Source organism: Somniosus microcephalus, chromosome 14 (assembly GCF_052327205.1).
Source record: "Somniosus microcephalus isolate GS21.2 chromosome 14, FLI_Smic_1.0, whole genome shotgun sequence".
Taxonomy (NCBI): domain Eukaryota; kingdom Metazoa; phylum Chordata; class Chondrichthyes; order Squaliformes; family Somniosidae; genus Somniosus; species Somniosus microcephalus.
The window spans coordinates 133520816-133543949 of record NC_141000.1 but is presented as its reverse complement, the minus strand read 5'-3'; the positions used below and the strand labels follow the sequence as shown (position 1 = coordinate 133543949).

At 49.8% G+C, this 23134-nt stretch overlaps 2 protein-coding genes across 7 annotated transcripts in view; both read left to right on the top strand.

Annotated features, from left to right (window-relative positions):
- trappc10 (trafficking protein particle complex subunit 10) overlaps positions 1-15563 on the top strand; it is a 98895-nt gene extending 83332 nt beyond the window's left edge. For 2 of the 3 annotated variants that reach the window (XM_086007329.1, XM_086007328.1), the window contains 4 exons: positions 5385-5552; positions 6438-6615; positions 7668-7862; positions 14235-15563. In XM_086007329.1, coding sequence (XP_085863455.1) covers positions 5385-5552; positions 6438-6615; positions 7668-7862; positions 14235-14473 — 780 coding nt within the window. In that variant the 3' untranslated portion in view covers positions 14474-15563. The remainder of the gene's footprint in view (positions 1-5384; positions 5553-6437; positions 6616-7667; positions 7863-14234) is intronic. The other variant, XM_086007330.1, reaches the window with a different exon arrangement.
- rrp1 (ribosomal RNA processing 1) overlaps positions 1-23134 on the top strand; it is a 428065-nt gene that overhangs the window by 100407 nt on the left and 304524 nt on the right. The gene's annotated exons all lie outside the window — the stretch shown is intronic.

The window sequence follows — 23134 nt, the reverse complement described above, 5'->3', positions numbered from 1 at the left end:
AGGGTGCCCCCTTATTCTGAAATTATGCCCCCGAGTTCTAGATTCCCCCACGAGGGGAAACATCCTCTCAGCATCTACCCTGTCGAGCCCCTTCAGAATCTTTTATGTTTCAATAAGATCCCCTCTCATTCTTCTAAACTCCAATGAGTATAGGCCCAACCTGCTCAACCTTTCCTCATGAGACAACTCCTTCATCCCAGGAATCAACCTCGTGAACCTTCTCTGAACTGCCTCCAATGCAAGTATATCCTTAAATAAGGTGACCAAAACTGTACGCAGTACTCCAGGTGTGGTCTCACCAACGCCCTGAACAGTCGTAACAGGACTTCCCTACTTTTATACTCCATTCCCTTTGCAATAAAGGCCAACATTCCATTTGCTTTCCTAATTACTTGCTGTACCTGCATGCTAACTTTTTGTGATTCATGTACAAGGACCCCCAGATCCCTCTGTACCTCAGCATTTTGTAATCTCAGTTAGGATTTGGAATTCACTGCTTGAGAGGGTGGTGGAGGCAGATTCAGTCGTGACTTTCAAAAGGGAATTGGATAAGTATCTGAAGCAAAAAAAAATTGCAGGGCTACGGGGAAAGGGCGGGGGAGTGGGGCTAGCTGAGGTGCTTTTGCAGAGAGCCGGCACGGGCTCGACGGGCCAAATGGCCTTCTGTGCTGTAACCATTCTATGATTCTAGTGATCAGGAACAGAAACCACCATCCCACAACTCCCAATCCACCCCACCGGCCATAGAATAATAGAAATAGGACAGGAGGAGGCCATTTGACCCATCACATCTGTGGCAGTGCTTGCTCTTCACCTAAAGCTGGGTACTCTCGTCCCATTTCCCTGCCCTTCCCTATATTCTTGTATATTCTTCCTTTTCAAATCTTTATACAATCGCTTTCAAATGATGTCACAGCCTCTGCTTCAGTAGCCCCCCGGGGAACATTCCCTGTTTCAATAACCCTCTGTGCGAAAACATTTCTTCTAACTGCCCCCTTCATTCTTCCACTGATAATCCTCAACCTGTGCCCTTGTTAATGACTCACTGACCAGTGATAATCCTCAATCTGTGCCCTTGTTAATGACTCACTGACCAGTGATAATCCTCAGTCTGTGCCCTTGTTAATGACTCACTGACCAGTGATAATCCTCAATCTGTGCCCTTGTTAATGACTCACTGACCAGTGATAATCTCAGTCTGTGCCCTTGTTAATGACTCACTGACCAGTGATAATCTCAGTCTGTGCCCTTGTTAATGACTCACTGACCAGTGATAATCTCAGTCTGTGCCCTTGTTAATGACTCACTGACCAGTGATAATCCTCAGTCTGTGCCCTTGCTAATGACTCACTGACCAGTGATAATCTCAGTCTGTGCCCTTGTTAATGACTCACTGACCAGTGATAATCTCAGTCTGTGCCCTTGTTAATGACTCACTGACCAGTGATAATCCTCAGTCTGTGCCCTTGTTAATGACTCACTGACCAGTGATAATCCTCAGTCTGTGCCCTTGTTAATGACTCACTGACCAGTGATAATCTCAGTCTGTGCCCTTGTTAATGACTCACTGACCAGTGATAATCCTCAGTCTGTGCCCTTGTTAATGACTCACTGACCAGTGATAATCCTCAGTCTGTGCCCTTGTTAATGACTCACTGACCAGTGATAATCCTCAGTCTGTGCCCTTGTTAATGACTCACTGACCAGTGATAATCCTCAGTCTGTGCCCTTGTTAATGACTCACTGACCAGTGATAATCTCAGTCTGTGCCCTTGTTAATGACTCACTGACCAGTGATAATCCTCAGTCTGTGCCCTTGTTAATGACTCACTGACCAGTGATAATCCTCAGTCTGTGCCCTTGTTAATGACTCACTGACCAGTGATAATCCTCAGTCTGTGCCCTTGTTAATGACTCACTGACCAGTGATAATCCTCAGTCTGTGCCCTTGTTAATGACTCACTGACCAGTGATAATCCTCAGTCTGTGCCCTTGTTAATGACTCACTGACCAGTGATAATCCTCAGTCTGTGCCCTTGTTACTGACTCACTGACCAGTGATAATCTCAGTCTGTGCCCTTGTTAATGACTCACTGACCAGTGATAATCTCAGTCTGTGCCCTTGTTAATGACTCACTGACCAGTGATAATCCTCAGTCTGTGCCCTTGTTAATGACTCACTGACCAGTGATAATCCTCAGTCTGTGCCCTTGTTACTGACTCACTGACCAGTGATAATCTCAGTCTGTGCCCTTGTTAATGACTCACTGACCAGTGATAATCTCAGTCTGTGCCCTTGTTAATGACTCACTGACCAGTGATAATCCTCAGTCTGTGCCCTTGTTAATGACTCACTGACCAGTGATAATCCTCAGTCTGTGCCCTTGTTAATGACTCACTGACCAGTGATAATCCTCAGTCTGTGCCCTTGTTACTGACTCACTGACCAGTGATAATCTCAGTCTGTGCCCTTGTTAATGACTCACTGACCAGTGATAATCTCAGTCTGTGCCCTTGTTAATGACTCACTGACCAGTGATAATCTCAGTCTGTGCCCTTGTTAATGACTCACTGACCAGTGATAATCTCAGTCTGTGCCCTTGTTAATGACTCACTGACCAGTGATAATCCTCAGTCTGTGCCCTTGTTAATGACTCACTGACCAGTGATAATCCTCAGTCTGTGCCCTTGTTAATGACTCACTGACCAGTGATAATCCTCAGTCTGTGCCCTTGTTAATGACTCACTGACCAGTGATAATCCTCAGTCTGTGCCCTTGTTACTGACTCACTGACCAGTGATAATCTCAGTCTGTGCCCTTGTTAATGACTCACTGACCAGTGATAATCTCAGTCTGTGCCCTTGTTAATGACTCACTGACCAGTGATAATCCTCAGTCTGTGCCCTTGTTAATGACTCACTGACCAGTGATAATCCTCAGTCTGTGCCCTTGTTACTGACTCACTGACCAGTGATAATCTCAGTCTGTGCCCTTGTTAATGACTCACTGACCAGTGATAATCTCAGTCTGTGCCCTTGTTAATGACTCACTGACCAGTGATAATCCTCAGTCTGTGCCCTTGTTAATGACTCACTGACCAGTGATAATCCTCAGTCTGTGCCCTTGTTAATGACTCACTGACCAGTGATAATCCTCAGTCTGTGCCCTTGTTACTGACTCACTGACCAGTGATAATCTCAGTCTGTGCCCTTGTTAATGACTCACTGACCAGTGATAATCTCAGTCTGTGCCCTTGTTAATGACTCACTGACCAGTGATAATCTCAGTCTGTGCCCTTGTTAATGACTCACTGACCAGTGATAATCTCAGTCTGTGCCCTTGTTAATGACTCACTGACCAGTGATAATCTCAGTCTGTGCCCTTGTTAATGACTCACTGACCAGTGATAATCCTCAGTCTGTGCCCTTGTTAATGACTCACTGACCAGTGATAATCTCAGTCTGTGCCCTTGTTAATGACTCACTGACCAGTGATAATCCTCAGTCTGTGCCCTTGTTAATGACTCACTGACCAGTGATAATCCTCAGTCTGTGCCCTTGTTAATGACTCACTGACCAGTGATAATCCTCAGTCTGTGCCCTTGTTACTGACTCACTGACCAGTGATAATCTCAGTCTGTGCCCTTGTTAATGACTCACTGACCAGTGATAATCTCAGTCTGTGCCCTTGTTAATGACTCACTGACCAGTGATAATCTCAGTCTGTGCCCTTGTTACTGACTCACTGACCAGTGATAATCTCAGTCTGTGCCCTTGTTAATGACTCACTGACCAGTGATAATCTCAGTCTGTGCCCTTGTTACTGACTCACTGACCAGTGATAATCTCAGTCTGTGCCCTTGTTAATGACTCACTGACCAGTGATAATCTCAGTCTGTGCCCTTGTTAATGACTCACTGACCAGTGATAATCCTCAGTCTGTGCCCTTGTTAATGACTCACTGACCAGTGATAATCTCAGTCTGTGCCCTTGTTAATGACTCACTGACCAGTGATAATCTCAGTCTGTGCCCTTGTTAATGACTCACTGACCAGTGATAATCCTCAGTCTGTGCCCTTGTTAATGACTCACTGACCAGTGATAATCCTCAGTCTGTGCCCTTGTTAATGACTCACTGACCAGTGATAATCCTCAGTCTGTGCCCTTGTTACTGACTCACTGACCAGTGATAATCTCAGTCTGTGCCCTTGTTAATGACTCACTGACCAGTGATAATCCTCAGTCTGTGCCCTTGTTAATGACTCACTGACCAGTGATAATCTCAGTCTGTGCCCTTGTTAATGACTCACTGACCAGTGATAATCTCAGTCTGTGCCCTTGTTAATGACTCACTGACCAGTGATAATCTCAGTCTGTGCCCTTGTTAATGACTCACTGACCAGTGATAATCCTCAGTCTGTGCCCTTGTTACTGACTCACTGACCAGTGATAATCTCAGTCTGTGCCCTTGTTACTGAAACAATCTCTCACTAGTTACCTTCTCAAAATTTACCTTTCCTAATTTTGAAAGCTTTTATTAGATTCCCCCCTTAGCTTTCTCTCTTCAGTTGAACAAAGCTCTAATATTTCAAGCCTCTCTCTGTAACTGTAACCTCTCATGCTTGGTCCCATTCTAGTGAACCATCACTGTCTCTTTCCATGACTCGAATATCCTTCCTACGATGGGGTGGCCAGAACTGCACACGATACTCCAACTGTGGGCCAACTAATGTCTTGTACAAATTCAGCCTCACAGGCTTGCCTTTGTATTCACTGCTCCTGTGTATAGAACCCAGAACCCCAGTTGCCTTTTCTGCTTGTGCTCTCGGGGCCCGGGCTCTCGGAGGATCGAGGGCGGACGAACTTCGTGATTCAATCTGTAGTTCCCGACAGTCCTAGAGGTCCCGACATGATGAGGGGGTCCAACACGGTGAGTGATGACGGGGTGAGGGATGGACGTCTCTACTCTACTGAGGGACGCAGCCTCCTCTGTGGTTCCTGCACTTGCCCAGCCGGACATGGGCCCTGACTCCCAGCATTCGATGGTCAGTGGAAGGGCCACAGGCCCTACAGCTGGGAAGGGGCTGTCAGATGGCAGTCATCTGTTCATCCCTGTTCTTGAAGAGAGACGTAAAAATGTCCATCCTCCAGATCTTTGGCACAATTCTCGTTGCGAAAAATGTTTGTGAAATTCTGCTTAGTGCCTCTGCTGTCTCCTCTCCCTCCCTCAGTATTCTGGGAATGATACCATCTAAGCCTGAGGGTTTACCGTGTTAACCATGAGCCTATTTTAATGCCGTGCTGGGGGCAGTAAGTGGGGAGATGGACGTTAACCGTCTCTGCTTGCTGTAGTGATCTCCTTGTGCTCCGTTTTCTTGCCGCAGCACATGTACAGCAGGCAGGCCACCTTCTTCCTGTGGGAGCTGAGATGGAGCCAGGAGCCAGGACCCTCTCTGCACTGCCACTTCAGTGTGGCCTTTACACCGCTAACAGGCCAGGAACTCGCTTCAATGAAACCGTACACCTACGAGCTCAAACTCGACAACTTCTGTGTAAGTGTTTGGACCAAATCACAAACCCTGGGTCTTGGAGTAACTGGCAAGGAATAAACCCCGATCTGAGTCACTCTGCACTGAGGAGCTGTACAGGTCACCGTTGGCGCTGCCTCGTGACTTTAAGATGATGCGCAGTTTCTTTGTGTACAGTGACTATTTCTCAGATTTCCCACTGTTCCGCTCCAGAGTTCAATTTCTTCTTCAGCTCCAAATACCCTGCTTCCCTCTTTCCTCACTGTGTTGTGTATATACTGTACCCTGCCCTCTGACCCCGTACCGTGCAGTAACCCTGCCCTCTGACCCCTGTACCGTGCAGTAACCCTGCCCTCTGACCCCTGTACCGTGCAGTAACCCTGCCCTCTGACCCCTGTACTGTGCAGTAACCCTGCCCTCTGACCCCTGTACTGTGCAGTAACCCTGCCCTCTGACCCTTGTACTGTGCAGTAACCCTGCCCTCTGACCCCTGTACCGTGCAGTAACCCTGCCCTCTGACCCCTGTACTGTGTAGTAACCCTGCCCTCTGACCCCTGTACTGTGCAGTAACCCTGCCCTCTGACCCCTGTACCATGCAGTAACCCTGCCCTCTGACCCCTGTACCGTGCAGTAACCCTGCCCTCTGACCCCTGTACTGTGCAGTAACCCTGCCCTCTGACCCCTGTACTGTGCAGTAACCCTGCCCTCTGACCCCTGTACTGTGCAGTAACCCTGCCCTCTGACCCCTGTACTGTGCAGTAACCCTGCCCTCTGACCCCTGTACTGTGCAGTAAGCCTGCCCTCTGACCCCTGTACTGTGCAGTAACCCTGCCCTCTGACCCCTGTACTGTGCAGTAACCCTGCCCTCTGACCCCTGTACTGTGCAGTAAGCCTGCCCTCTGTTTCCAGACGCTGTACGACGTTAAAGCTGAAATCTTCCCTCCCCTCGGAGCCGAGATGTGTAAAATGGGGACGCTGTGCAATCTGGAAGTGTCGATTGTGCGACTGTCTGACCTCACCGAGGTGGATAAAGATGAAGCGTTGGCGGAATGCGATGGGTATTGTACCACCAGACTGATGTATGAAGGTATGTAGTTCCAGTCCCCAGCCCCTCTCCCTCTTCAAATGCCTGGAATTCTACTAAAAGTTACTTCCCATTTTACCAAAGGAGCTTCAGTGTTTAAAGAATAATGGTCACCACTGTCATTGAGTCCAGTTAGTGTCAAAATTATTGGATGGTTCCAGACTTTGGGCTGTGCATCTTTAATTCATGTTACCCTCTAATACACCACCGACTCCTTCCACCCACCCACCCTTCCAGAGTGAGCTTTACTCTGCATCTAACCCGTGCTATACCTGCTCTGGGATTGTTTGATGGGACACTGTAGAGGGAGCTTTACTCTGTATCTAACCCATGCTGTACCTGCCCTGGGAGTGTTTGATGGGACAGTGTAGAGGGAGCTTTACTCTGTATCTAACCCGTGCTGTGCCTGCCCTGGGAGTGTTTGATGGGACAGTGTAGAGGAAGCTTTACTCTGTATCTAACCCGTGCTGTACCTGCCCTGGGAGTATTTGATGGGACGGTGTAGAGGGAGCTTTACTCTGTATCTAACCCGTGCTGTATCTGTCCTGGGAGTGTTTGATGGGACAGTGTAGAGGGAGCTTTACTCTGTATCTAACCCGTGCTGTACCTGCCCTGGGAGTGTTTGATGGGACAGTGTAGAGGGAGCTTTACTCTGTATCTAACCCCGTGCTGTACCTGCCCTGGGAGTGTTTGATGGGACAGTGTAGAGGGAGCTTTACTCTGTATCTAACCCCGTGCTGTACCTGCCCTGGGAGTGTTTGATGGGACAGTGTAGAGGGAGCTTTACTCTGTATCTAACCCGTGCTGTACCTGCCCTGGGAGTGTTTGATGGGACAGTGTAGAGGGAGCTTTACTCTGTATCTAACCCATCCTTCATGCTGACACACGGTACATGAAGTGAAACATTCTTCATTCCCTGACACTGTCCCTTGGCCTACAGTAAAGTATTGTTATAAAGGTGATTGGGGAAAGACTGCAGAGACCTGGCCCTGAGCCCGGCACTGTAAATCACTCCAGTTCTGAGAGCTTTAAAATGGTCTGTTTATTCTTTGCAGTTGTGGACAACAGCAGCAACTGGGCGGTGTGTGGCAAGAGTTCAGGGGTGATCTCCATGCCGGTGGCTGCCCGCGCCACTCACAAGGTGCACATGGAAGTGATGCCTCTGTTTGCCGGATTCCTCCCGTTCCCTGACGTCAAACTCTTCAAGTACCTTCCCTTCCAGCCCTGCCAGTCCGGGCAAGTGGACACGGGTAAGAGATCGATCAAACTGCTGAAAGCTTTTGACAAGGCCCCACACAGGAGACTATTGGAAACATAGAAACATAGAAGATAGGAGCAGGAGTAGGCCATTCGGCCCCTCGAGCCTGTTCTGCCATTTAATGAGATCATGGCTGATCATCCAAATTCAGTACCCTGTCCCTGCTATCTCCCCATATCCCTTGATCCCTTTAGCCTTAAGAAATATATCTAACTCCTTCTTGAATATATTTAATGAATTGGCATCAACTGCCTTCTGTGGTAGAGAATTCCACAGGTTCACCACTCTCTGGGTGAAGAAATTCCACCTCATCTCTGTCCTAAATGGCCTACCCCTTATCCTTAGACTGTGACCCCGGTTCTGGACTCCCCGGCCATCGGGAACATCCTTCCTGCATCTAGTCTGTCTAGTCCTGTTAGAATTTTATAAGTTTCAATGAGATCCCCTCTCATTCTTCTAAACTCCAGTGAGTATAAGCCTAATCAACCCAATCTCTCCTCATACGTCATTCCTGCCATCCCAGGTATCAGTCTGGTGAATCTTCGCTGCACTCCCTCCATGGCAAGAACATCCTTCCTCAGATAAGGCGACCAAAACTGCACACAATACTCAAGGTGTGGTCTCACCAAGGCCCTGTACAACTGTAGCAAGACATCCTTGTTCCTGTACTCGAACCCTCTCGCTATGAAGGCCAACATACCATTTGCCTTCTTAACCGCCTGCTGCACCTGCATGCTTACCTTCAGCGACTGGTGCACAAGGACACCCAGGTCTCGTTGCACTTCCCCTTCTCCCAATCTATTGCTGTTCAGATAATAATCTGTCTTCCTGTTTTTGCCACCAAAGTGGATAAGCTCGCATTTATCCACATTATACTACATTTGCCATGCATCTGCCCAATCGGAATGGAAAGGGTAAAGGGGTTATGGAACTAGGGGAGGGGAGCAAATTAGATTCAACACTGGTCAGAAGGGAGGAAGCTGAGCGTCAGAGATGAGGGCCGTATTTCAGAGTTGGGTAACGATGTCCCACAGGGTTCAGTCCTGGCACCGCGTCCGATCACTGTGTGCATTGATGATTTGGATATGGGGTTAGAGGGAGTGGGGTCCGAATTAAACTATACTAAAATAGGAGGCGGAGTAAATAATTCTGAGGAAGCTGCAAGGTGATAACAACAACAACTTGTATTTATATAGCGCCTTTAACGTAGTAAAACGTCCCAGGGCACTGCACTGGGGTATTTTAAGACACAAAAAATTGACACCGATCCACATAAAGATAAATTAGGGCAGGTGACCAAAAGCTTGGTCAGAGCGGTAGGTTTTAAGGAGCGTCTTAAAGGAGGAAAGAGAGGTAGAGAGGCGGAGAGGTTTAGGGAGGGAATTCCAGAGCTTAGGCCCTAGGCAGCAGAGGGCACGGCCGCCAATGGTGGAGCGATTATAATCAGGGATGCTCAAGAGGGCAGAATTAGAGGAGCGCAGATATCTCGGGGGGGGTTGTGGGGCTGGAGGAGATTACAGAGATAGGGAGGGGCGAGGCCATGGAGGGATTTGAAAACAAGGATGAGAATTTTGAAATCGAGGCGCTGCTTAACCGGGAGCCAATGTAGGTCAGGGAGCACAGGGGTGAGGGGCGAACGGGACTTGGTGCGAGTTAGGACACGGGCAACCGAGTTTTGGATGACCTCAAGTTTACGTAGGGTAGAATGTGGGAGGCCAGCCAGGAGTGCATTGGAATCGTCAAGTCTGGAGGTAAGAAAGGCCCAGCTGAGGGTTTCAGCAGCGGATGAGCTGAGGCAGTGGCGGAGACGGGCGATGTTACGGAAGTGGAAGTAGGCGGTCTTGGTTATGCTGCCGGAAGCTATGTGGTCGGAAGGTCATTTCAGGGTCAAATATGACACCAAGGTTGCGAACAGTGTGGTTCAGCCTCAGACAGATGTTAGGGAGAGGGATGGAGTCAGTGGCTAGGGAATGGAGTTTGTGGCGGGAACCAAAAACAACGGCTTCGGTCTTCCCAATATTTAATTGGAGAAAATTTCTGCTCACCCAGAAACTATGTTGGACAAGCAGTCTGACAATTTAGACACCATGGAGGGGTCGAGAGAAGAAGTAGTGAGGTAGAGCTGGGTATCGTCAGTGTACATGCGGAAACTGACGCTGTGTTTTTGGGGCAATATGTAGATGAGAAATAGGAGGGGGCCAAGGATCGATCCTTGGGGGACAGCAGAGGAAAGGGAAATAAAGTGGCAGATGGAATTCAGTAAGTGTGAGGACATACATTTTTTTTTTAATTAATAATTAGACTTTAATAAGAACATAAGAAATAGGAGCAGGAGTAGGCCAATCGGCCCCTCGAGCCTGCTCCGCCATTCAATAAGATCATGGCTGATCTGATCCTAACCGCCAATCTACTATCACAGAACCATCTCCTGAATCTAACAGAATTAGACACACGAAATAGGAGCAGGATCAGGCTACACGGCCCCTGGGCCCACTCCGCTACCCACAGGGCCATGACCGATCCGAACCTAGACTCATGTCCAAATTCCTGCCCGCTCCCCGTAACCCTTAATTCCCTTTACTTCTAGGAAACTGTCTATTTCTGTTTTAAATTTATGTAATGATGTAGCTTCTACAGCTTTTTGGGGCAGCATATTCCATGGACCTACCACCCTCTGAGTGAAGTAGTTCCTCCTCATCTCAGTTTTGAAGGAGCAGCCCCTTATTCTTTGAATGGGGCAATGTGGAAGAGCAAAGGGATTTAGGGGTTCAGATTCACAAGAACTTAAAAGCAGCACCTCAGGTGGAAAAGGCCATAAAAAAGCTCATGGAAAACTGGGTTTTATGGCAAGGGGGGTAAAATATGGAAGTCGAGATGTAATGGTGACTCTCTGTAAACCTTAAGAGCACGGTTGGGGAGTGTGTGCAATTTTGGGCTCCACACTTTAGGAAGGAGGCTGAGGCTTCAGAGAGGGAGCAGCACAGACTCACCGGGACAATTCTTCGTGGGAGGAAATAGAAATAAGAACGATTCGGGAAAGACCGGGCTTGTTTTCCTTGGAGGAGATTATGGGGGATTTGTTCGAGGGGCGATGACAGAGGGGTAAGAATTGGTTCAAGTTATCATTCGGGTTGTGAGTGCAGCTTGGGGTATAACTCCAGTTCAGACCCAGAGACGATCATAAATATCCACAGGATCGCGTAAAACACTCATTTAAAACACTCAGTGAATTTATTGATGAAAGATTATTTATTTGTTCATGAATATCAGGATTATAATTCATCAACGATCAGTCACCAATTTCAACAGTAATAAAACAATACAATCATGATTTACAATATATGTCAGATTACAGCAAGAGATTCAGGAGAGACAGCAGGAGGGTTTCTTACAGACCGTCGTGAGGCTGTGGAATTCATGACCAGCGTTAGTGACTGAAGCAGAGAAGCGGTTGGGGGGTGGGTGAAGGGGGAGAGGTGGGGGGTGAAGGGGGAGAGGTGGGGGGTGAAGGGGGAGAGGGTGAAGGGGGAGAGGTGGGGGGAGGTGGGGGGAGAGGTGGGGGGAGAGGTGGGGGGTGAAGGGTGAAGGGGTGGGGGGAGGGGTGGGGTGAAGGGTGGGGGTGAAGGGGGAGGGGTCGGGGGGAGGGGAACTAATGCTCATGTGGAGGATCGACACCAGCATGGACTGGTTGGGCTCCCATCCCCATGACAGTGGGACATCCCGGGTTTGGAGAGATCCCGGGAGGGCAACTGAACTGATCCAGTCCCTGAGTCACGTGGCAGGGGCCCAGAATCTGTGCAGCTCAGTGGAGCAAATGGGGGCACATCTGAGCCTCCGGGGTTCAAAGGGTCCCCAGGAACTTGCTTAACGTAACCGCAAGCTAAGGGTGTAAATAGTGTCAACAAAGAGCCTTACTTCACTAGTGTTGGGTACAGGTCTGTCACTGTATAACACTGGGGTACAGTACTGGTGGGTACTGGTCTGTCGCTGTATAACACTGGGGTACAGTACTGGTGGGTACAGGTCTGTCGCTGTATAACACTGGGGTACAGTACTGGTGGGTACAGGTCTGTCACTGTATAACACTGGGGTACAGTACTGGTGGGTACAGGTCGGTCACTGTATAACACTGGGGTACAGTACTGGTGGGTACAGGTCTGTCACTGTATAACACTGGGGTACAGTACTGGTGGGTACAGGTCTGTCACTGTATAACACTGATGTACAGTACTGTTGGGTACAGGTCTGTCACTGTATAACACTGGGGTACAGTACTGGTGGGGACAGGTCTGTCACTATAACACTGGGGTACAGTACTGGTGGGTACAGGTCTGTCACTGTATAACACTGGGGTACAGTACTGGTGGGTACAGGTCTGTCACTATAACACTGGGGTACAGTACTGGTGGGTACAGGTCTGTCACTGTATAACACTGGGGTACAGTACTGGTGGGTACAGGTCTGTCACTGTATAACACGGGGGTACAGTACTGGTGGGTACAGGTCTGTCACTATAACACTGGGGTGCAGTACTGGTGGGTACAGGTCTGTCGCTGTATAACACTGGGGTACAGTACTGGTGGGTACAGGTCTGTCACTGTATAACACTGGGGTACAGTACTGGTGGGTACAGGTCTGTCACTATAACACTGGGGTACAGTACTGGTGGGTACAGGTCTGTCACTGTATAACACTGGGGTACAGTACTGATGGGTACTGGTCTGTCGCTGTATAACACTGGGGTACAGTACTGGTGGGTACAGGTCTGTCACTATAACACTGGGGTACATTACTGGTGGGTACAGGTCTGTCGCTGTATAACACTGGGGTACAGTACTGGTGGGTACAGGTCTGTCACTGTATAACACTGGGGTACAGTACTGGTGGGTACAGGTCTGTCACTATAACACTGGGGTACAGTACTGGTGGGTACAGGTCTGTCGCTGTACAACACTGGGGTACAGTACTGGTGGGTACAGGTCTGTCACTGTATAACACTGGGGTACAGTACTGGTGGGTACAGGTCTGTCGCTGTATAACACTGGGGTACCGTACTGGTGGGTACAGGTCTGTCGCTGTATAACACTGGGGTACAGTACTGGTGGGTACAGGTCTGTCACTATAACACTGGGGTACATTACTGGTGGGTACAGGTCTGTCGCTGTATAACACTGGGGTACAGTACTGGTGGGTACAGGTCTGTCACTGTATAACACTGGGGTACAGTACTGGTGGGTACAGGTCTGTCACTGTATAACACTGGGATACAGTACTGGTGGGTACAGGTCTGTCACTGTATAACACTGGGGTACAGTACTGGTGGGTACAGGTCTGTCACTGTATAACACGGGGGTACAGTACTGGTGGGTACAGGTCTGTCACTGTATAACACGGGGGTACAGTACTGGTGGGTACAGGTCTGTCACTATAACACTGGGGTACAGTACTGGTGGGTACAGGTCTGTCCCTGTATAACACTGGGGTACAGTACTGGTGGGTACTGGTCTGTCGCTGTATAACACTGGGGTACAGTACTGGTGGGTACAGGTCTGTCGCTGTATAACACTGGGGTACAGTACTGTTGGGTACAGGTCTGTCACTGTATAACACGGGTACAGTACTGGTGGGTACAGGTCTGTCACTGTATAACACGGGGGTACAGTACTGGTGGGTACAGGTCTGTCACTGTATAACACTGATGTACAGTACTGTTGGGTACAGGTCTGTCACTGTATAACACGGGTACAGTACTGGTGGGTACAGGTCTGTCACTATAACACTGGGGTACAGTACTGGTGGGTACAGGTCTGTTGCTGTATAACACTGGGGTACAGTACTGGTGGGTACAGGTCTGTCACTGTATAACACTGGGGTACAGTACTGGTGGGTACAGGTCTGTCGCTGTATAACACTGGGGTACCGTACTGGTGGGTACAGGTCTGTCGCTGTATAACACTGGGGTACAGTACTGATGGGTACAGGTCTGTCACTGTATAACACTGGGGTACAGTACTGGTGGGCACAGGTCTGTCGCTGTATAACACTGGGGTACAGTACTGGTGGGTACAGGTCTGTCACTGTATAACACTGGGGTACAGTACTGGTGGGTACAGGTCTGTCGCTGTATAACACTGGGGTACAGTACTGATGGGTACAGGTCTGTCACTGTATAACACTGGGGTACAGTACTGATGGGTACAGGTCTGTCACTGTATAACACTGGGGTACAGTACTGGTGGGTACAGGTCTGTCACTGTATAACATTGGGGCACAGTACTGGTGATCTTTCTGTGGTGTGTGTCCCTGTCTATTGGCAGTGCCAGTGGTGACTGGTGGTTAATTTTGTTGTTGCTGCCCCCTGCAGACAGTTGGATTGAGAACGACACCCTGTCCTTGGACAAGAACCTCGACGACCAGGTGGAGAGCAGCAGTTTGAGGAGCCGGGGCAGCACCCATTCCTCGGGCAGCAGCGAGCACAAGGGGGTGCCGATGCCACGCTTGTTACCGTTCTGCACTGGCCAGGTCTTCAACACCAGCGCCAGCATGCAGATTCTTGTCCTCCCAAGCCAGGATGACCACATGTTGGAGGTTAACGTGACGTGACAGCGCTCTGTGACATAACAGCGCTCTGTAACGTTACATGACACTTTTATGTTACGTAACGTTACATGACGGCGCTCTAATGTGATGTGACAGTGCTCTGTGACAGGAGCCGTTACTGGAGACTCTGTAAATGTTACTGTACAGTCAGCTGATGTGGGGGGTGGTGGTGTAATTATGTTCCGTCTTTGTATAAGTCACACCGAAGAATTAGTGATTTTTTTTTAAATGAAAAAGAAATGATCTGACTCGGTGTTAAAGTCACATTTTGATGGCAAGCTTAACACCCCGAAAAATGGGAGCTGTTTAGCCCCTCACACACCCAACAACACCTGCACTGTCCCAGGTCACAAGCGGTACACCTCCTGACATTCAGGGACCGTTAGCGATTCTGCGCCCACTCCACTCGATGCCAGCTCCTGATATCCTGTTCTTCTCTGGGCAAGGCTACACCTCGCACCAGTGTCAGGCTCGGCACCGGGGCTGGAACTGCCAACTCTGCGGGACGGGCTGAGCCTGGCACTCTCTGACAGGACTGCTCCCCGACTGACCACACTTGGTGCGATTGTTTTCCGGTTCTCGCCCTCCCGTTTGCTTTTTATTGAAACATTTTCAGACTGACTGCAGTCTCAATGAATAAATATTTATTTATTTACATCATCCTTAATTTTTCATCCAGGATTAATTATATAAATATAAATCTATATATATAGTAATATAAAGTTTTGACACTTGTCTTGATGTGGGTGGCGACTGGCGCTGCTCACAGTATCGGACACTGGGATATCTCGCTGGGTCCGGCAACCCTCCCCACAGACACAGACTCATTCATAGTTCGAGAGGCAGTGGCCTCCGAGGCCACGGGGCTGCCAGCCTGGTCCGAGAGGGCATTGATCTGCTACCCCAAGAGTTAGCAGAAATCAGCGTTCAGTATTCACACTGAACGAAGTGAGAATCTCACAGCTTGTCACCCCTGTAAATTTCTTCCTTCTATTAATCATTACAGAGTGCAAGTCAAATGAAGGGTGTTCAGTGAACTGTAAGCATTACATACACATTATAAAAATCTCCATCCTCGACACCTTGCATGCAATGGCTGGCTCATGTCTTTATTTCACCTTCTGCTCTGTAACGCTCTGAAGAGGGAGCAAGATTTCTCCTTCAGAAAAACTGACCTCTGGGGTCGGGGTGGGGACGTGTGGCGGGGGTCAGGGGTGGGGGTGTGTGGCGGGGGTCAGGGGTGGGGGCGTGTGGCGGGGGTCAGGATGGGGGTCAGGGGTGGGGGGCATGTGGCGGGGTGGGGGTCAGGGGTGGGGGCGTGTGGCGGGGGTGGGGGTCGGGTGGGTACAGGGGTGGGGGTCGGGTGGGAGCGTGTGGTGGGGGTGGGGGTCAGGGGTGGGGGTGTGTGACGGTGGGTGGGGCTCGGGTGGGGCATGGGACGGGGTGGGGGTCAAGGGTGGGGGCGCGGGGTGGGGGTGGGGGCGTGTGGCAGGGGTGGAGCATGTGACGGGGTGGGGGTCGAGGGTGGGGGCGTGTGGTGGGGTGGAGGTCGGGTGGGCGTGTGTGGCTGGGGGCGTGTGGCGGGGGTCGGGAGGAGGTGGGGGTTGAGTGGGGGCGTGTGGTGGGGTTGGGGGTCAGGGGTGTGGCCGTGTGGCGGGGGTGGGGGTCGGTGGGGGCGTGTGGCGGGGGTGAGGGTCGGGGGTCAGGGTGGGGGCATGTCGGCGGGGTGTGGGGCATCGGGGGGGGGCGTGTGGCGGGGTCGGGGGTCAGGGTGGGGGCGTGTGGCGGGGTGGGGGTCGGGAGTCAGGGTGGGGGCGTGTGGCGGGGGTGGGGGGTCGGGTGGGGGCGTGTGGTCGGGGTGTGGGGGGTCGGGTGGTGGGGTGGGGGTCGGGGTGTGGGGGGGTCAGGGGTGGGGCATGTGGTCGGGGTGGGGGTCAGGGTGGGGGCGTGTGGTCGGGGTGGGGGTGAGGGCGTGTGGCGGGGGTGAGGGTTAGGGTTGTGGGTCGGGGGTGGGGGTCGGGGTGTGGGGGGTCAGGGGTGGGGGCGTGTGGTCGGGGTGGGGGTCAGGGTGGGGGCGTGTGGTCGGGGTGGGGGTGAGGGCTTGTGGCGGGGGTGAGGGTTAGGGTTGTGGGTCAGGGGGGTGGGGGTCGGGGTGTAGTGTAATGCAGCGTCATATGCTCTTTCAGTCCCAGCAAACTGGAATGAGGTCTGGAGCTGTAGAATCGGGAAATGCTAGCATTGTGGTGATGTCACTGGACTAGTAACCCAGAGGCCTAAACTAAAGATCTGGAGAGGCGAGTTCAAATCGCACCACAACAGCTCAGGAATTTAAATTCAGTTAATGAAATAAATCTGGAATAAAAAGCTAGTGTCAGTAATGGTGACCATGATATCGGATTGTCGTAAGAACCCATCTGGTTCACTAATGTCCTTTAGGGAAGGAAATCTGCCGTCCTTACCCAGTCTGGCCTATTGGTGACTCCAGACCCACAGCAACGTGGTTGATTCTTAACTGCCCTCTGAAATGGCCCAGCGAGGCACTCAGTTGTAACAAACCGCTGCAAAGTATCACGCACTGCAGCGGTTCAAGGCGGCGGCTCAACAACACCTTCTCAATATGGGCAATAAATTGCCAGCGACGTGAGATTCCAAGTTAAATCTTACCTTGACCCACGATATAAGGATTGCAGGGGACCCGCGCCGTGCTAATATTTTTATTGATGCAGACATGCGGGAGAGATGATACGACATTCATTTAACAGTCTCATTCTATTTGCACATCATTTCAAAGTTACATTGCAGCTGCACACTACGAGTAACTATCAAGAATTAAACGCCGAATTCAATAACACACTCAACACCTGTTGGACTATTCACTGGGATCTTCACGCTCAACTTCCTGCGGGTGAAATTCCTCCTCGAGGTGGGAACAAACTGAGAATTCTTGTTGAGAGTGTTAACTCATCCATCACAATCTGCAGTACAAGATCGCAAGCACTTTTTTGTGTTAATTCGCTCCATGAGATTCCTGATAAATTTGAAGAGTATTAATAATGCTGATACAAAAGCAAAATACCGCCGATGCTGGAAATCTGAAACAAAAACACAAAATGCTGGGAATGCACAGCAGGCCAGGCAGCATCTGTGGGGAGAGAAACCGAGTCATTGGGGCAGTAATTCCTCCCCAAACGTGTGAGTACGGAAGGGGTACTCACGCGTCTGGCCGGAGGAAATGCCGGTTTTCAGCATGCACAGCGCATGCGCTGAAAAGCGGCATTTCCTCTCCTCTAACCCAAGAGGTGAAGAGGCTAGCGCGTGCGCTGTAGGGGGCAGCGCGTGTGTCTTGGATTTCCTCTGTTTTGGGGGATTTGCGCATGTGTAAATGCCTCCGGTCTTTACGCTTGTAAAAAGCACACGTAAGTATTTATTTTTACAGGTAAGTGGTGTTTTAGTGCAATTTAGAAAAAAAATTTCCTCAGGTTTATTATTTTAAAGAATCTACAATAAGGTAAGTTTAGTTTTAGACCCTTTTTATTAAAAATTTATTTTTTTCAAAAAAAAAATTATTGTTTAAATTATTTTTTTAAACTTATTTATACTTAATTTAATGATTGGGATGTTTTTTTAAATTTTTATTTAAAGTTTGAATAAATAGTGTTTTGGGCCCCCGTAGTTTTCATGAGTTTGACAGTTCTTACTCTCAAACTCATGGATGAACCTTCCCCTCCCCTGATTGGTTGTACAGTGCTCACCTGATCCCAGCCGGCACATCGCACTAACTACGCCGCTGGATCAGGTAAGCACTGCGCGCTGACATCTGAACCGGGCCAGTGACAGGAAATGCAAGCAGGCCCGGGCTTCAGATGTCAGCGCGCAGGGTGAGTGCAGATCGGGGGCTTGCACGCGCGGCAAGCCCCCGACGCCAAGTTCTGGGCCAATGAGAGACTGACTAAAGTGCTACAGAGCATACGCCGGAATGGACTGAAGCTCAACAAAGCCAAGTGTCAGTTTGGCATCCAGGAAGTCACTTTCCTAGGAGATAATCTATCTGGTAAAGGAATAGAGCCAGATATGGAAAAAGTAAACACCATACTCAAAATGCCCCGACCCACTGACAAAAAAGGAGTGCTACGCATCATGGGGATGATAAACTTCATTGGAAAGTTCATTCCTAACTTGTCAGCCAAGACAGCCTGTCTGCGAGACCTGCTACATAAAACAAATGAGTTCGCATGGACAGAAAGACATGAACAAGAGTGGATAAACCTCAAAACAGTGCTGACAACCACACCTGTACTCACCTTCTTTGACCCAACAAAAAGAATCAAAGTGTCAACGGATGCATCAAAAGATGACTTAGGTGCGGTCTTGCTACAAGCAGAGGGTGAAGATTGGAAGCCTGTTGCCTATGCCGCCAGGTCTATGACTGATACTGACTGTCGATACGCCCAGATTGAAAAGGAATGTCTAGGCTTGGTAGTTGGACTAGAAAAGTTTCATGGCTACATATATGGACTTCCCACCTTCACAGTTGAGACAGACCACAGCCCTCTGGTTGCCATCATAAAAAAAAACCTGAATGTGATGTCTCCAAGGATTCAACGACTCATGATGAAGCTGCAAAGATATGACTTTGAACTGATCTACACACCAGGCAAATACATAGTGTTAGCAGATGCACTATCCCGAGTACCCACAATGAGTCATGTGAGCTCTACTGAAGAAGACGTGGATGTTCATGTGAGTATGGTCACTGCTGCGCTGCCCGTGTCAGACACAAAATCAAAGCAAACAGCAGAAGAAACAGTAAAAGATACAGGCCTAGAAATTGAGTTTGCGCTGCGCCGGGGCTTAACGCCGGAAATTTAGCGCCGGTGCTAAGTCGCGCTGTGCGCGCCAAAAATTCAGTAGCGCCGCGCCCAAACGGCTGCCGGCGCTACTGAAGGCTGTTTGCGCCTGAAAACTGGCGCTACGCGCCGCATTGCGGCGCTATTCTGGCGTTGCGCCGCCCGATGCGGTGCGGCAGGCTCGGGAAGTGTAGGCCTCCTCCTTCAGTTAAGGAGGAGCTGCCTGCACCCGCCCGCTGGCCGGTTAAATCGCCACAAAAATGAGCCCGGCACCTCGGGGAAGTGCCGGGCTCGCAGCCGAGAAGCATCTGTTCCGCGGGGGGGGGGGGGGTGGGGGTGTCCGGGGAGGGAGGTGCGGGCAGGCGGGAAAGCGGCCGGCCGCCGCTCCACCTTTATGCGCCGGCGCAAAGTCGTGCAAGGCTCTGTTGCCAGAGTCTTAGTTGCGGCTGCCACGGGCGAGGCGGCCGCAACTGAATTTCGGCGCTGGGGCCAGTCACCACGGCAACCGGGACGCTGCGCACACCGATGATGTCATCGGTGCCGGCGCAGCGCTACCGGTGTAACACCGATGTTGGGCCCTAGTCAATTTCAAAACCGGCTGTAAGTCCAGCGCAATGCCCTCTAGCGCCGCAAAATGGGTGCTAAGCCCACTCAATTTCTAGGCCACAGTATTACAAACAGTAATAGAGAACATTCATCATGGTTGGCCAAAAGATTCCTGTCCAAAATATTTTCACATAAGGTCAGAATTGAGTGTCGCAAGTGGACTATTACTAAAACAGAACAGAATAGTTATTCCACAGGCTCTACATCAAGACATGCTCAAAAGGATTCATGAGGGACACCTCGGAATTGAAAAATGCAAAAGGAGAGCAAGAGACACTGTTTATTGGCCTGGCATAAATAAGGACATTGAGAACATGATAGGCAAATGTGAGACATGTCAGAAACACCAATTGACAAGGGATGATGTTGTCAGGATTGAGGACCCAGATGCATGGAACAGGAAAGCTACAGTTCTTGAGGAAGTAGGACCAAGGTCATACACTGTTAGAACTGAGGAAGGACAGATTCTCAGGAGGAACCGCCGTTCCCTCCTGAAAACACAAGAAACTATTCAAGAGCAGATTGATGACAATGCCGCAACTGCATCTTGTCATTCACCGCCAGAACAATCTCATGAAGACACATCAGACTTACCCACGTTGAGAAGATCCACACGTGAAGTAAAAAAGCCTGGTAGACTTAATCTTTGAGTACAATGTAAAGCTTTGAAAATGTGTTGACTGTTTTGAAAATGTTTATGTTTATAGAGCACTAACAAAAGTGTTACTGATATTATCTTTATTGTTTTCTTGAAAGTTGATTTTGTTAAACCTCAAAGAAAGGGGGATGTAATGATCAATAACATGTCATTCTATAGTGGACACTAGGTGGAGCCGTAGAGCTGTATATAGCTGTATGTATAAGACTACATTACCCAGCTGTATGTATATTAAGACTACATTACGCATGAGGCACTAGGCTACCCACAAGGCAGCAGTCAAGATGGAGGCCTCTACAGATACTGTACCTAGTCCACATGTGCTCAATAAAAGTGTCTAGCAAAAGCTAGCTGTGTTCATAATAAGAATGTCTATTTATTAATGAACATAAGACAACCGTGTACAGGAATCACTGGAAGTTAACGGGCAGGTACAGCAAGCAATTAGGAAAGCAAATGGTATGTTATACTCCAATTCCTTTGTAATAAAGGCTAAGAGTAAGCAGTACTGTGAGCAGTTCTGGGCCCCACACCTTAGGAAGGATATATTGGCCTTGGAGGGAGTGCAGCGTAGGTTTAAAGAATGACACCCGGACTTCAAGGGTTAAGTTACGAGGAGCGATTACACAAATTAGGGTTGTATTCCCTAGAATTTAGAAGGTTAAAGGGTGATCTGATCGAAGTTTTCAGGATATTAAGGGGAACAGATAAGGTAGATAGAGAGAAACTATTTCCGCTGGTTGGGGATTCTAGGGGGAGAAATTCGGTATTGTCCTGTTTGGGGCGCTAACTTTTAAAAGTTGAAAAAATTAGCGCCAGGTGCTAATGTTTTTTAACTTTTAAAAAATTCAGGGTTTTGCGCTCCAGGAAGGAAGTGAAGCACTAAATCAAGCTCCACTCCCTTCCTGGAGTGCCAGAGGCAGCAGGCGGGGTGGTAGGTGAGCAGTGCTGTACACTGGGCCGTGCAGCGCTGCCGTGCTGGAAGACTCCTTCCCTTCCTTAAAGGGAAGGGCCATCGCTGCAGGCTCTGCAAGAGGAAAACTTACCTGGTCCCCGACGGCAGCCGCGATGCGGCCCGATCAGCCCGATGCGCTGCAGCAGAGTGCCGGGCTGATCGATCGCTGGTGATGAAAAATGAGAAAAAACAGAAAGAGCATTTCAGAATTTTTTTACTTACCTCGGCCACCTCACCTTTAAGTATCGCCCCCGAGGCGCCCGGCCTCCCGATGAACGCCTCCTGCAGCTGCCGGTGTTTTCGCTCAGTGATGCTGCAGGGGGCGGAACCAAAGTTCGGGTCCGGGGCGCGACAGGGGCGATGCGCACGGCAATAGCTTCACGATCACCAGGCGAAGGACATCAGGGCGCAAGCCATCCCGCCATTGCAAACCTCCCGCCAAATATAGCGGGAGTCGATCTTATTGCTGTGCCCGGTCGGTAAATGCTTAGCGCCCCATTATCGCCCCCCCCCGAGGCGATAACGGGAGGCACTAAGGGGGCCAACAGCCGGGCCTTGGAGGAATTTCTAGGAATGCGAGGAGCGCAGATATCTTGGGGGGTTGTGGGGCTGGAGGAAATTACAGAGATAGGAAGGGGCGAGGCCATGGAGGGATTTGAAAACAAGGATGAGAATTTTTAAATTGAGGCGTTGCTTAACCAGGAGCCAATGTAGGTCAGCGAACACAGGGGTGATGGGTGAACGGGACTGGGTGTGAGTTAGGACACGGGGCAGCAGAGTTTTGGATGAGCTCAAGTTTACGTAGGGCAGAACGTGGGAGTGCTTTGGAATAGTCGAGTCTGGAGATAACAAAGGTATGGATGAGGGTTTCAGCAGCAGATGAGCTGAGGCAGGGGCGGAGTCGGCGACATTCCGGAGGTGGAAGTAGGCGGTCTTAGTGAAGGTGTGGATCTCAAGGTCAAATATGACATCAAGATTGCGAACAGTCAGGTTCAGCCTCAAACAGTTTCCAGCGAGAGGGAGTCGGTGGCTGGGGAACGGAATTTGTGGTGGGGATCAAAGACAATGGCACAGAAACAGGCCATTCGGCCCAACCAGTCCATGCCGGCATTTATGCTCCACTCGAGCCTCCTCCCGTCTTTCCTCATCTAAATCTATCAGTGTAACCCTCTATTCCCTTCTCCCTCATATGTTTGTCCAGCCTCCCTGTAATGAAATCTGTTTGTCTTGATCCTGTATTCGTTTTGTGATATACCTATCAATTCATCCAATGAAAAGCGACGAGTTAAGAAAGTAACTATAGGTTTTTATTGGCTAAATAACAGAGCCCACCCTCGTGGGTGATCGGATCCAACAAGGAGGAATACCAGCCAGTCGACCACCTTTATACCTGGGCAGGTAGGTGGAGCCATGGGCGGAGTATAACAGCGTGACAAGAGGTGACCTCGTATAGTGATACAACAGTGTGAACAGTGACGCAGGGCTCGCCAATCTCACCGACACTCTTTAATATTTACATAAATGGATTGGCAAAACTACTTGAACAATCTACAGCACCCGGCCTCACCCTATATGAATCCAAGGTTAAATTCCTCCTC